Genomic DNA, 13194 nt, shown 5'->3' on the forward strand with positions numbered 1-13194 from the left:
GTCAAAGGCCAATTGGAAGATCAAGGCTGAGTGAAATGAAAAGAAAGGGATCATGCCTCAGCCAGATGTCAAACTAGCAGAGTGGGTTTTAAACTGGGACAGGTGGCAGAGTCCAGAAACACACATAGTTTCATATACCAAGCACCTTAAAGAGGAAAATCCTACCTGTTCTACCTTCATGCCAGGCTGAAATCAGGGACCAGCTTTCCCAGAGCTTCAACACCCAGAATCTGGATATCCTCACTGTTGTTAAGTCATCTGAAACAATGAAAAGATCCCAATAATTCTGTCCTCTATACAAATAGCTCCCAAGTTTCTATATCTTTTTCTTTCTTTTTTGGTCACACTATGCAGCATACAGGACAGTTCCCCGACCAAGGATTGAATCCTCACCATCAGCAGTGGAAGCATGGAGTCTTAATCACTAGACTTCCAGTTAAGTCCCCCAAATCTCAATATCTTATCTGACTTCGGTACAGTCTCATATTTTCAAAAAGCAATTCTCCCTGGAGGCTGTCTTGTCACTTCAATTTGGCAGAAGCCAATTATCTTTTCCCTCACATTTTTTTACCTTCATTCATTTAACAACATGTATCAAGTGACCACATTGTAATAAGGAGCATTCTGGGACACAGCAGAGTATTCTTGTAAAACTGCAGAGAACAAAAATGACAAAAATGTCATCCTTTATGAAGTTTGCATTTTAGGGGTTGAGAGAAAGAAACAAAAACAAAATGAATGGGGAAATTGCATAATATGTTCTATTTGAATATGATGCATAAACAAGAGAGTGTGGATATAGCGTCAAGATAGACAAACAGATCAGTGGAAGAGAATAGGAATTCCAAGATAGATCCATACATAGAGAGGCAACTGATTTTTGACAAAGAGGAGAAACCAGTTTGGTGGGAAAATAATAGCATTCTCAATAAATGAAGCTGCAATAATTGAATATTCATATTATTCAATTATTCAAAAAATCAACATCAATTCATAAATCATGTCATACATAAAAGTTAACTCAAAAAGGATTATAGACCTCAGTGTAAGCCCTAGAACTATAAGATATCTAAAAGAAAAATACAAGAAAACTATTTATGATTTTACTTAAGCAAAGATTTCTTAGATACAACACCAAAAATAAAATCTGAGAGTGGTAGATTGGATTTCATCAAAATTTAATACTTCCATTTTTCAAAAGTTACCATGAAAATTCAAGCCACAAACCAGGAGAAAATATTTGCAAATGATATATCTGATAAAAATACCGTATCTAAAATATGTTTTTATAATGCAATAAGAAAATGGGAAAGATTTTAAAGATAATTCATCAAAGAAGATATAGAGGTGACAAATAAGCATATGAAAAGATGCAAATTAAAATCACACTGATAGACCACCACAGACATGTTAGAATGATTAAAATGACTGACCATTCCAGGTGTTACTAAGAATATGAAGGAACTGGAGTGCTCATAGGCTGCTGGTGGATAAGTAAAGCGGTGCAAACATTTTAGAAAATGGAAGGCTGTATCCATGAAAAGACTTGCACATGAATATTCAGAGCAGCTTTATTTATCAGTACCAAAAATTGAAAAGAACTCAAATATTTATTAACAGACAAATGGAAAAATAAACCATGGCATATTTATGTGATAGTTGAACTAAATAGCCTAGAAATACCGAAAAAATTAAGAAAAACTTAAATATGTCATGAATAAATAAAATATATGCTAATATATCTTTACATAGGCAAAAGGTGAGTGATATTTAAGATAAAATCAATACTGTTAGTTTATTTACTGTTTTATCATTTTACTTTCAAAAAATTACATTATTGCACCAGCCTATTATCACAGCTAAGTGGTTTTTTAAGTAACAGTTTTTCCAATACTATATTATAAATATGACTGCTATATTGTATGCTGTAAAAATTTATGATGATTCTTTTATTAGTGTATAGTCTAAGCTACCATGAAATAAGAGTATTAATTTCACTAAGCTCCTTTAAAGCAATCATAATATGGATTCTTTGTTATCAATGCATGAACTATTATATCTGTAAATAACTATGAATTTTTTTTCATATTATATTTTCACCTTTGATGTCTATGTTAGTATAATATGTATAATATCTACAGTTTTGTACCATCGAAGACAGTATCAATAATATCTATGTAAGTATTGACAGAGACAATTCATCTTATAAACAAATGTAATTTTTTGATATCGATAAAGACAGTACTATAAATGTATTTTCTTTGTTATGATCATCTTAATAACATTTCCTTTCCTCCAGCTTACTTTATTGGAAGAATATAGTATATAATACTTATACAAAAATATGTGCTAGTTGACTGCTTATGTTATTGATAAAGCTTCCAGTCAACAATAGGCTTTTAGCAATTAAGTTCGGGGGGAGTCAAAAATTATACACAGATTTTACACTCTAGGGGTTGGCACCCCTAATCCCTGGGTTGTTTAAAGTACAACTGTTACAAAAAAGAAATGACAAGTGATGGAGAAAAATGAGGACTAAGTGACCAAGCTAAAAATATGCAAGCAATGCATATAGTTTTACCAGACTGCAAAGGCACAGAACCACTAAGATAATTCTGTGATCAATTTTAAACCTGTATCTAGTACCAACATGTCAGGCATTTTGCTATGTCTTGGACGATACAAAAAATATATAACAGAAAAAGTCCCTGAAATTGGAAATTGGACCTTTCAGTGGGTGGGGAAAGAAAAGGGTAAAGAGCAAAGAAAAAAACAATACAGAGCTGTCCTATATCTCAAATTGCTCAAAAATGGTTAAAATAAAAAGAAACAAATACTCAAAGGCAAGTGTGACTACAAGAGGTGTGAAAGTGAAAGTCACTCAGTCATGTCCAACTCTTTGCAACCCCATGGAATGTCCATGGAATTCTCCAGACTAGAATACTGGAGTGGTTAGCCTTTCCCTTCTCCAGGAGATCTTCCCAACCCAGGGATCAAACCCAGGTCTCCCGCATTGCAGGCGGATTCTTTACCAGCTAAGCCATGTGTGCACACAAACTGGAAAATTCCATGAAAGTGCATTTTTTGGAACTGGGGAACATGGCAGGGATGCATTGGAAAGCAAGGCAGAATTCTACTCATATTCACTCACAGAACACTTACTCAGCACATAATATACGCTGAGGATACAAATATATAGCTGGCTTCTGTCATGCCGTAGCAACATACTGTGTGTGCTCAGTCACTTCAGTTTTATCCAATTATTTGCAACTCTAGACACTATAGCCCCACAGTTTCCTCTGTCCATGCAATTCTCCAGGCAAGAATACTGGAGTGAGTCGCCACCATGCCCTTCTGCTGGGGATCTTCCCGACCTAGAGATCGAACCTGCGTCTCCTGTGTCTCCTGCATTGAAGCTGGATTCTTTACCTCTGAGCCACCGAGAAAGCCCTAGCAGCATACTACATTCCTATATTTTCTTCTTTTGTTAAGTCACTTAAAAAAATAAGGGTTTTCTTTTTAGCTTTAAATCATTGACATAAATTAAAACCAGTAACATTTGTCAGTATACAAAATAGAAATTCAAATAATGCATATCACAAAATAAGTTCCTCAATGAAGACTATAATTATTTATGACCAGTTGCTAATTAGTGACTATTAACCACCATGTCACCTAATTTGGTACACCAAGAAATGCTATGTCAATAAGATTATTCACTCTTTTAGGTTCACTGTTAATCGGTACTATGAAATACCAAATACCTGTGGGTATATAGGAGAAAAGTTTAAAAACTTTTCTTCCTTCTCTGAAAAGTAAAATGCTGAGAATTAATTCCTAGTCAAATCAGGAGGCCTTGCTCAGTAAATAAAGAAGTTGTATAAAGTGATCTCCAGCATTTGTTCTTCTGAAAATGTTGAATACCTAGGAACTGTCCAAAAAGTGGTGGGAAATGGTTTCTCATCCATTCACAGCTGTCATTTCATTTGAAAAAATACTATGATTAGCTTTTATCAAGTCTTTCAAAATATTTCCACTGAATATTCCAGATGGCTGTAGCCTCCTGATGTTAAGATGACCAAAAGTTTTTAATATCTGTTGTGTGGCTGAATATGGAAAATGAGGTTTGTGGTCTCAGTGCCCCAAATGTGTGATGTCTGAACACAAAAATGAAAATAGCTATCATATCATATACTGCTAATTATGTATCAGACACTATTCTCATTTAATATTATTATTATTAATTGTGAGAATTACTGTTATTCTCACAATAACCACATAAGGTAGATATTACTATTATCACCTATTACAATTAAAGCAAATTGGTTTCAGAGGAGCAAACTGAAATGCCCAATCTCATACAGCTGGTATGGGCTACCCTGATAGCTGGCTGGTAAAGAATCCGCCTGCAATGCAGGAGATTCCTGGGTCAATTCCTTGGTCAGGAAGATCTACTGGAGAAGGGATAGGCTATCCACTCCAGTATTCTTGGGCTTTCCTGATGGCTCAGTTGGTAAAAGAATCTGCCCAGACCTGGGTTCAATCCCTGGGTTGGGAAGATCCCTTGGAGAAAGGAACAGCTACCCACTCCAGTATTCTGGCCTGGAGAATCCTGTGGACTGTATGGTCCATGGGATAGAAAAGAGTCAGACATGACTGAGCAACTTTCACTGTCACTTTATGTAGCCGGTAAGTTGTAGAGATATGATTTGAATAGAGAATTGCTTCCAGGCTGTCTCTTTTCAGGTACTTGGTCACTGCTTTCCTGGGGAGTCTCATGTCCATTCTCTATATCTGCATCTCTAATCCTGTCCTGCAAATAGGTTCATATCATTTTTCAAGATTCTATATATATATATTAATATGAAAGTGAAAGTGTTAGTTGCTCAGTTGTGTCCGACTCTTTATGACCCCATAGACTGTAGCCCACCAGACTCCTCTGTCCATAGAATTCTCCAGGCAAGAATACTGGATTTCCATTTGCTCCTCCAGGGGTCCTTCCCCACCCAGGAAGCAAACCCAGGTCTCCTGCATTGCAAGCAGATTCTTTACCGTTTGAGCCACCAGAGAAGCCTTATGTATTAATATACAGTATTTGTTTTTCTCTTTCTGACTTACTTCACTCTGTGTGATAGACTCTAAGTCCATCCATATCTCTACAGATGACCCAATTTCATTCCTTTTTATGGCTGAGCTAAGTAATAACAGGCATAGTGCTATGTCCTGGATGATAAGCCTATTGGACTTTGGCAGCAATGCCCCAAGAGAAGCTGTCTCTCAGCAGGAGAGTATTCCACATATTTATGGACTGAAAAAAATACATCCTTCAATACATTTTAAAAAACTAGTTATCCTAAGTGATAAATCTAGGGATTTATCTAAGGATTGCATTGTAGAAGGTAAACAAAAGGAAAACAAACAGTAAAATGTGGAGAAACTATCCAGGAAAGTATTCTGGGGTTGGGGTGGCTTGGTCCTAGGTAAGGTTGATATGCTGGCATTAACACATTTTATGTAACAACATCAATATCTGTATTCTAAGACATATACAATTCACCCATTTAAACTATATGATTTAAGGGCTTTGGGTATATTCACACAGATACACAGCCATAACCAGAATCAACTGTAGAACATTTTCATCATCTCAAAAAGAAACTCTGTACAACATAGTACCTATAGTTAACAGCAATACAATACACTTCAAAACCTATTTAAGCAGGTAGATCTCATACTAAGTATTCTTACCACCAAAAATTTTAAAAAGCAAGAAGACCCAAGATATCTTTTGGAGGTTAAAGATGTGTTTATTATCTTATTTGTGATGATGGTATTGGTGTATGTTTAGGTCCAAACTCAAAATAAATATATTAATATATGTATATTAAAGAGATATAACTTTTTGCATATTAAGTATGTTTTAAATAGTTGAACATTAAAGTATTTTTTAATTTCAAATAGATTTTGTAAATGTTGAAAAGATTTTGTAGAAAAGTTTTGTAAATGTTGAAAATTAAAGGTTATTAAAGAGATATGCTACTTAGCTAGTGTGGAATCAATGTCCTTCTTTAGAGGAGATATTACAACATTTGCCATAATTTTAATAAGGTCTACTGATTAGATGATAGTATTATGTCATGTAAAATATTTCAAATGTGTGGGTCTACATTTGGACTCCTAAGTAAGAAGTTGGAACTAACTTCCCTTGATCATCTGCTGTACCAAAATTTGATGGATTTATTTATAAGTTTTATTTTAAGAGATACTATGTAAATTTTGGGCTTCTCTAGTGCTTCAGTGGTAAAGCACCCACCTGTCAATCCAGGGACGGGTTTGATCCCTGGGTCAGGAAGATCCCTGAAGCAAATGGCAACCCCCTCCATTATTCGTGCCTGGGAAATCCCATGAACAGAGGAGCCTGGTGGGCTGTAGTCCATAGTGTCTCAAAAGAGTCAGACATGACTAAGCGAGTAAACAACAACAAATGTAAAATTTGCCTTTTTGAAAATTATATGTAATAGTTATCTATATCTGTGAAAAAAAAATTATTCCAAAATAAGTAGCTCAAGACAGCAAGAAATATTTTAAATCTTGGATTTTCTCAAGGTTAAAAATTCAAGAGCAGCTGAGCTGGGTCCCTCATATTACAGTCAAGATGTTGACTTCGGATGTGGCCTTGGACTTGGGCTGGAGAATCTTCTTCCGAAGTAACTCACTCATGTGGCTGATAATTTGGTGCTGGTTGATGGTGTGAAACAGTTACTGGGCAGGTGGGCCCATCCATAGGACTGCTTAATTGTCGTCATGTTTGTTGATCTCCAGAATGAATGATCCAAGAGAGAGAGAACCGTGTAGAAATTCTCTCCTTTCAATGGTCTGGCTTCAGAAGTCACTTGGCATCCCTTCCACTACTATCTAATCATAGAAACAAATCATTATGTCTGGAATTTTTCAATTGAACAGAAAGCATATAGTACTTAATACAGCTGCCTAATAAACGACTAATTATTTAGAACTAGTTAGTTACAACATGGTCATCACATTTTTAAAGGAAAGGGTGGAGTCAGAGATTTTATAAACATCTTCTAAAACTACCATCTTATATATTCAGCTTTCAAGGTGAAATACTTTATTTGAACAATCAAAAAGTCTTGATATTGAGTATAGTTTCATTTCTCAACATATTTATATATAATTCAACTGGCTCTAAGCATACTTATTTGGATAACAGATGAAATGGAAGATAATGGAAAAAGATGTTTTCAGAAATCTAAAAGTAACCAGGATTTGCAGATAGTTTTGTGATTAAAACGAAGCAGAAAAAGACCCTTGCAAAATAATCTTCACAAAATCACCGAACCTCATTGACTTTTGAGGCTTTTCCCTCCTGGTCTCATCCTTGTATAATTTCTCTAGTCATTATGTCACACATCACATTTTTTTTTTTTTTCTGATGCAAAATATTTATTCCAAGTTAGTTATTTTATGCAGTAGTTTTCCCCTCAACAGACTTGTGATAACCACATCTTTTAAATCTGTAAATAATGTTATCAAAATAATCTTAATCTTTGAAATCTCACAAAATTTATATTTTACAATCCACCCTGAATATCAAGGCTGCAAGAATAACACAACATTTCTTATATCCAAATATTTTACAGCTGTACCCAGAAAGAAAGAAAAAAAAAAGGGAAAAAACCACATATGCTTGGTTAAGGGCTAACGTTACCCGAGCAGCCAGAAATAAAATAAAATATCCAAATTTATTAGCATTAATTTAATACAATTATAACTTCAATAGTCACTTTGTCATTGACAATGATTGCTTGAGCACAGGGGTGAGTGCCCCAAGGGCTGGTAGTAGAAGCTGCTGCTGCAGACCAGTGTCTCCTCCTCTCTGCACTGCCAGCTCCCACCTGTGCATTGCCCCATATATACTGTGTGTATGTGTGTTTTAAAAATCTTTCCCACAACACAAAGTTCTCTCTATTAAGCAGATAACAGGGAAGAACAACAACAAAAGCTAAACAAGCCAATTGCTCGCTCTCTCTTTGGGATATGATTATTTCCCTTGTGCATGAAGTATTCAACAATAACATAAGAAAAGGAAAAGAACGATTTCTTCTGTATAACCCCTAAACACACAAGCTGAGTTTACTGGGTCAGATTTAACTGTGAACATTTATACGCCTACTTCCAGGCATCGTCATCAGATGTCTCACTGCTACTTGTCTCCGTGTCTGAGTCCTCAAACTCTGCTCTGCAAGTGCTTCTCCAAGGGGAGAATAGGCTGGAACTTCGACTCTGCAAGAAGCCATTCTTTCCAAAGCCATTTCTTTTCAGCTGCTCTGTCTTCATGTGGAACTCTCTGAGGTCATCCTCTGTGAGGGGAAGACAATTCTCATCATCTTCAGGATACTCCTGCCATCCCATTGCTTTCAGTAACCTGTGCTCTGCTTCCAGAGAGTGAGAGAGGACCTCCCCTCCCTCTTCTACAGGGAGAGCAAGACCATTCTGATGACAGCCCTCCTCTCCATTTTCCTTTGGTTCAAGTGTGCTGTTGTCCTCCGAATCTTCCAACTTCTCACACTCTCTGCTCTCTGAGAAGTCTCCATTCCGGTCATCCTTCAGAGTCTTCAGGAACTCACTCTTCCTGTCAGTAGTTCGGCGGGTCAACTTGGTCAGACGAGAGGAGCTGATCTCAATCGGAGGAGTGGTGCTGGCGGGGCTCTCTTTGGGAGAGCTTAAAACTACACCACCAGCCAGTACTACTGGTTTGGTAACAGAGATTGGACTGGTAAAAGCAGACTCTCGGCTAGAGGAAAGGGGTCCTGATTTGTGTTCCATTCTGTTAGCTTTCCACGCACTGGCCTTGGATGGAGGTGGTACAGGCTTAGGAACCAGGTTCTTATAGACACTTGGAACCATGGTTGACGATTTGTTTCCGTTTGCATGGTGAGATCCTGGTGAGGTGAATGCAGCAGAGAAGGCAGCGGCAGGATCTTCTTTGGAAACTTTTTTGATGACTAGCATTTTGGAGGGTTGCTTGGCACTAGGTGAGTTTTCCCACACTCCAGAAGGGGTCCCAATAGGTCTGCATGGCTGATTCTGTTTGCCAGCTTCTGGATTCAAAGAAGGAAAGTCTTCCTCTTCAAACTGCAACTTTTCCACCTTATCTTCTTTCTTCTCTTCCCTAATATCTGTAGGTGGCTACATCACATTTTATAGTTGAATTTTAATTATGTAAACATTAGTTCATTGTATATCAATCAGCCTTTGACAGTGACTTAAAACAAAAACAAGTTATTGCTTCTCATTTTTTGTGGGGAGTTAGCACTTCTGGTCTGGGATGGTTAAACTGAGGACTGACTGATCTACTTTGGCTTTACTCCAGTGGCTGTGGCTGAAGCATGGATGGCTAGAATGTTTGCGCCTCTCTCTAAACACTGTTTGGGTAGGGAGAATAGAACATTTGAGCCTCTCCCTCTGGTTTCTCTCTTGGAAGCTAGCCCATGCTTTTCACTTGATGCTCTAAAGGTTCTTAGAAATAAGAGAGAATAAGCCCCAATATTAAGTCAGGATTCTCCAGAGAAACAGAACCAATAGGATATATATACATAGATTTACATAAAGAAAATTTATTATAGAAATTGACATGAGGTAATGGAGGCTGAGAAGTCCCACAATCTGCCCTCTGCAAGATGTAAAATTAGGAAAACTAACAGTGTAAGTCAGTTGGAGTGAAAAGGCCCAAGAAGGGAGATGGAGAAAGGAGATGATGTAATTTCCAATTAGCGTGAAAGCCAGAAGTAGGAGAAGATGGCTGTCTCAACTCAAGCAGAGAAAAAGATGGGGAATTTGCCCTTATTCATCTTTTTTCTTCTATTTGGTCCTGAAAGGTATTGGTGATGCCAACCCACATTGGGGTGGCATCAATTTCCTCTCACCAATTTAAATGCTAATCCCTTGTTGACACACCCAGAAATAATGTTTTCCTAGCTATCTGATCAACCCACTCTGATATTCTTCTCTGGAAAAATCCATGGACAGAGAGGCCTGGCAGGCTACAGTTCATGGGGTCACAAAGAGTCGGACACAACTGAGCACATGGCACACTGGGCATCCCTTAGCCCAGTCATTTCAGTTCAGTTGCTCGGTCATGTCTGACTCTGCAACCCCATGAACTGCAGCACACCAGACCTCCCTGTCCATCACCAACTCTTGGAGTCCACCCAAACCCATATCCATTGAGTCGGTGAGGCCATCCAACCATCTCCTCCTCTGTCATCCCCTTCTCCTCCTGCCCTCAATCTTTTTCAGCATCAGGGTCTTTTCAAATTACACAGAAAATTAACCATCACTGGCACCAGTGTACAAAGACTTTTCAAGCCTCTGCTTGAATTGTTTGCTAATGTTCCATTGACCAATGGAGAAGACAATGGCAACCCACTCCAGTACTCTTGCCTGGAAAACCCCACGGACGGAAGAGCCTGGTAGGCTGCAGTCCATGGGGTTGCAAAGAGTTGGACAGGACTGAGCAACTTCACTTCCACTTTTCACTTTCATGCATTGGAGAAGGAAATGGCAACACACTCCAGTGTTCTTGCCTGGAGAATCCCAGGGATGGCGGAGCTTGTTGGGCTGCCGTCTATGGGTCACACAGAGTCGGACACGACATAAGCGACTTAGCGCAGCAGCAGCATTGACCAAAGCAAGTTACATGGGCAAGCCGAGATACAATGGATGAAGAAATAAAGTTCACTGCTTAAGATGACCAGCAAAGTCACATTTCAGATGAATATACATACAGGAATAAGAAGAGTTTTTAATTATCTACCACACATTGTTTCTAACTTAGTGATTATTACAAATTTTCTGTTTCAGCATATTTTCTTTTTTAAAAATATTTTTTATTTTATATTGCAGTATAGTCAATTAACCAATGTTGTAACAGTTTCAGACTGACAGCAAAGGGACTCGGCCATACATATACATGTATCTTTAGCAATCATTATTGTGGCTATAAGACTACAGTGACTAGGAATTCAAGACATAGTCTCTGGCTTGATAACCCCCACAATGTTGCTCTGAGGTTTTTATAGAGAATGCATATTTATTCTTCCTAGTGGCACCCTTTAATATATATTTCTTCTTTACCATACAAAAAAGCAGACAGGTGAGCTAGCAATGGGCCCACTTGTTATTTTCCATGAAGTAATCCACACATGAGTTTGAGTGAGCTCCGGGGTTTGGTGATGGACAGGGAGGCCTGGCGTGCTGTGATTTATGGGGTCGCGGAGAGTCGGACACGACTGAGCGACTGAACTGAACTGAACTGAATCCACACTCCTTGGCTTCCTTTACCTATTTGAACTAATTGGTTCATAAGTTTCCTACCTTTGAGGATATAATACATAATATGTATGCCCATTTTTCACTTTCTTAAAGATGAAAGTGGCAAAGCACATAGATGCAGTGCTTTGTAGCTTTTTAATGAAATTGTACTAGGCTCCATTTAGTATCTTAGTTATTTTTCTCTTTTGCTTCCAGCTTATTCTGACTTACAAAATCACCTACAGCTACTTCAGATTGACCACTCCTCCTATGAGGAAAACCATATGGAATGCTTAGAACAGGTGCTTGGGACTTGACCAGCTTCATAGGTTTAAATGAGTTTGACCCGTGGCACTTGATGTTGGAGCACCAGCCTACAGATGTGTTTGCAAAAATTGGGAAATTGCCTCTCATATTACAATTACAATGTTAAAAAACTTTTACTTCCATGTAAGAATTTTCTCAGTTGATATGAGACCACAACATAGTAAACTTGGAAATGCTGATAATATTCAAACTGAATAAGGGTGGAAAAAAACAACTCTCAATTTCCTCAGTCCTCATATTTCCAATAACATTGTTTATGTTACCATCAACCAAAGAGTTGGGAACAGAATTGTTATTGTCCATGAAAGCCTGCAGTAATGGATTTTTACACCCTTAAAAGAGCCCCTTGGAGGAACTGGAGATTATCCAGAGAAAGGTAATTAGAGAAAAAAAAAATTAATGCTGGGAGTTTTCCGAGAAGTTAAGGCTACTTAACCCAGAGGGGAAAAGAAGTCTAAAAGGTTTCTACATTAATGAATTGAAATTATGAAGAAGGTGTTGAGCAGCTGTTCTCTGACTCTATAGAGCACTGGCCTAAAGAAAAAATAATCTTGACAGGTAACATTAGATGTATCAGCTGAAATGTAATTCCAAAAATCTTGACTCTAAGGGTTGTTAATCAGTGAATGGTACTAAATCTGCTTAGGATGTCTCAAAGAATAAAACCGAAAATCAATTTTCTGAGTTTCATAGCTGGTAATTCTGCCCCAAGGATGGTGTCTGGACTCTGTTTCTTCATTTATCAATCAAAATAGCAATTGTTGAGCCTCTGTTACGTGTCAGACACTGTTTGTGTGAGCATATAAGGAAGGCGTTGTCCCATTCCTCAGGCTTCTCCCTAGAGCTAGGATGTCTCCTGCACCCAGTTCTGTGCTCTGCGTCCAGTGATTTCTAAACTACTTCTGGGTCAAACATTTTTCTGACTTCTTGGCTGGAATATAATTTCAGGAATTTGTGCCTTAATGATCAAATGAAAAGTATGCAGAGAATTACCTGCAAGGTTCTGGCCTGTGGGCATGTTACAATTTATGTTTCTGTCAAAAAATACAGAGGGAAATTGGTGGTTTCGTTTTCTACCCCCTGAAATACCAATGAATCCGAATAGACTACCTTATATCTTTGGCTGCTCATTTCAATTAATTTAAAACCCTGAGTTTTGGTGATCAAAACTGCTGATTTCTTGCCAAGCAAGGTCACTTGTTTTCTAACTCTGGCCAGTAGACCTGTAGGTATTCCTGATACCAGCAAGATTGAGTGAGAGAGAAGAAATGAGCTTAGGCACAGCCAAAATCTTTCATTTAGGCTGAATTTCCTAGGCAGAAATACAAGCCAAAATATAAGGATACTGATAGAAAATCATTAGGACTACATTATCTACAAATCTAAAAATACAACATTTCTGTTCAGGTAATAGAACCACCCTCTATTTTTTTAATTAATATACACCAAAGAAAAACTCAAAGTTATAAATTCAAGTAGAGATATTTCAATAATCTTTCCCAGCCTCATGCAAAAGAGTCAAATTTTATTATA

The 13194-nt window shown here is 37.6% G+C and overlaps 1 protein-coding gene across 1 annotated transcript in view; it reads right to left on the bottom strand.

Moving 5' to 3' along the window:
• Window positions 1-7744: 7744 nt before the first annotated feature.
• LOC148778571 (vasculin-like protein 1) overlaps window positions 7745-13194 on the bottom strand; it is a 69250-nt gene continuing 63800 nt past the window's right edge. The window contains exons 4-5 of the mRNA XM_088841471.1: window positions 11566-11708; window positions 7745-9210 (exon numbers count right to left, since the gene is read on the bottom strand). Coding sequence (XP_088697597.1) covers window positions 8191-9210; window positions 11566-11708 — 1163 coding nt within the window. The 3' untranslated portion in view covers window positions 7745-8190. The remainder of the gene's footprint in view (window positions 9211-11565; window positions 11709-13194) is intronic.

The sequence above is a fragment of the Moschus berezovskii genome, chromosome 2, assembly GCF_049115385.1.
Source record: "Moschus berezovskii isolate FMDL1 chromosome 2, NW_MosBer_1.0, whole genome shotgun sequence".
NCBI classification, from domain to species: Eukaryota; Metazoa; Chordata; class Mammalia; order Artiodactyla; family Moschidae; genus Moschus; species Moschus berezovskii.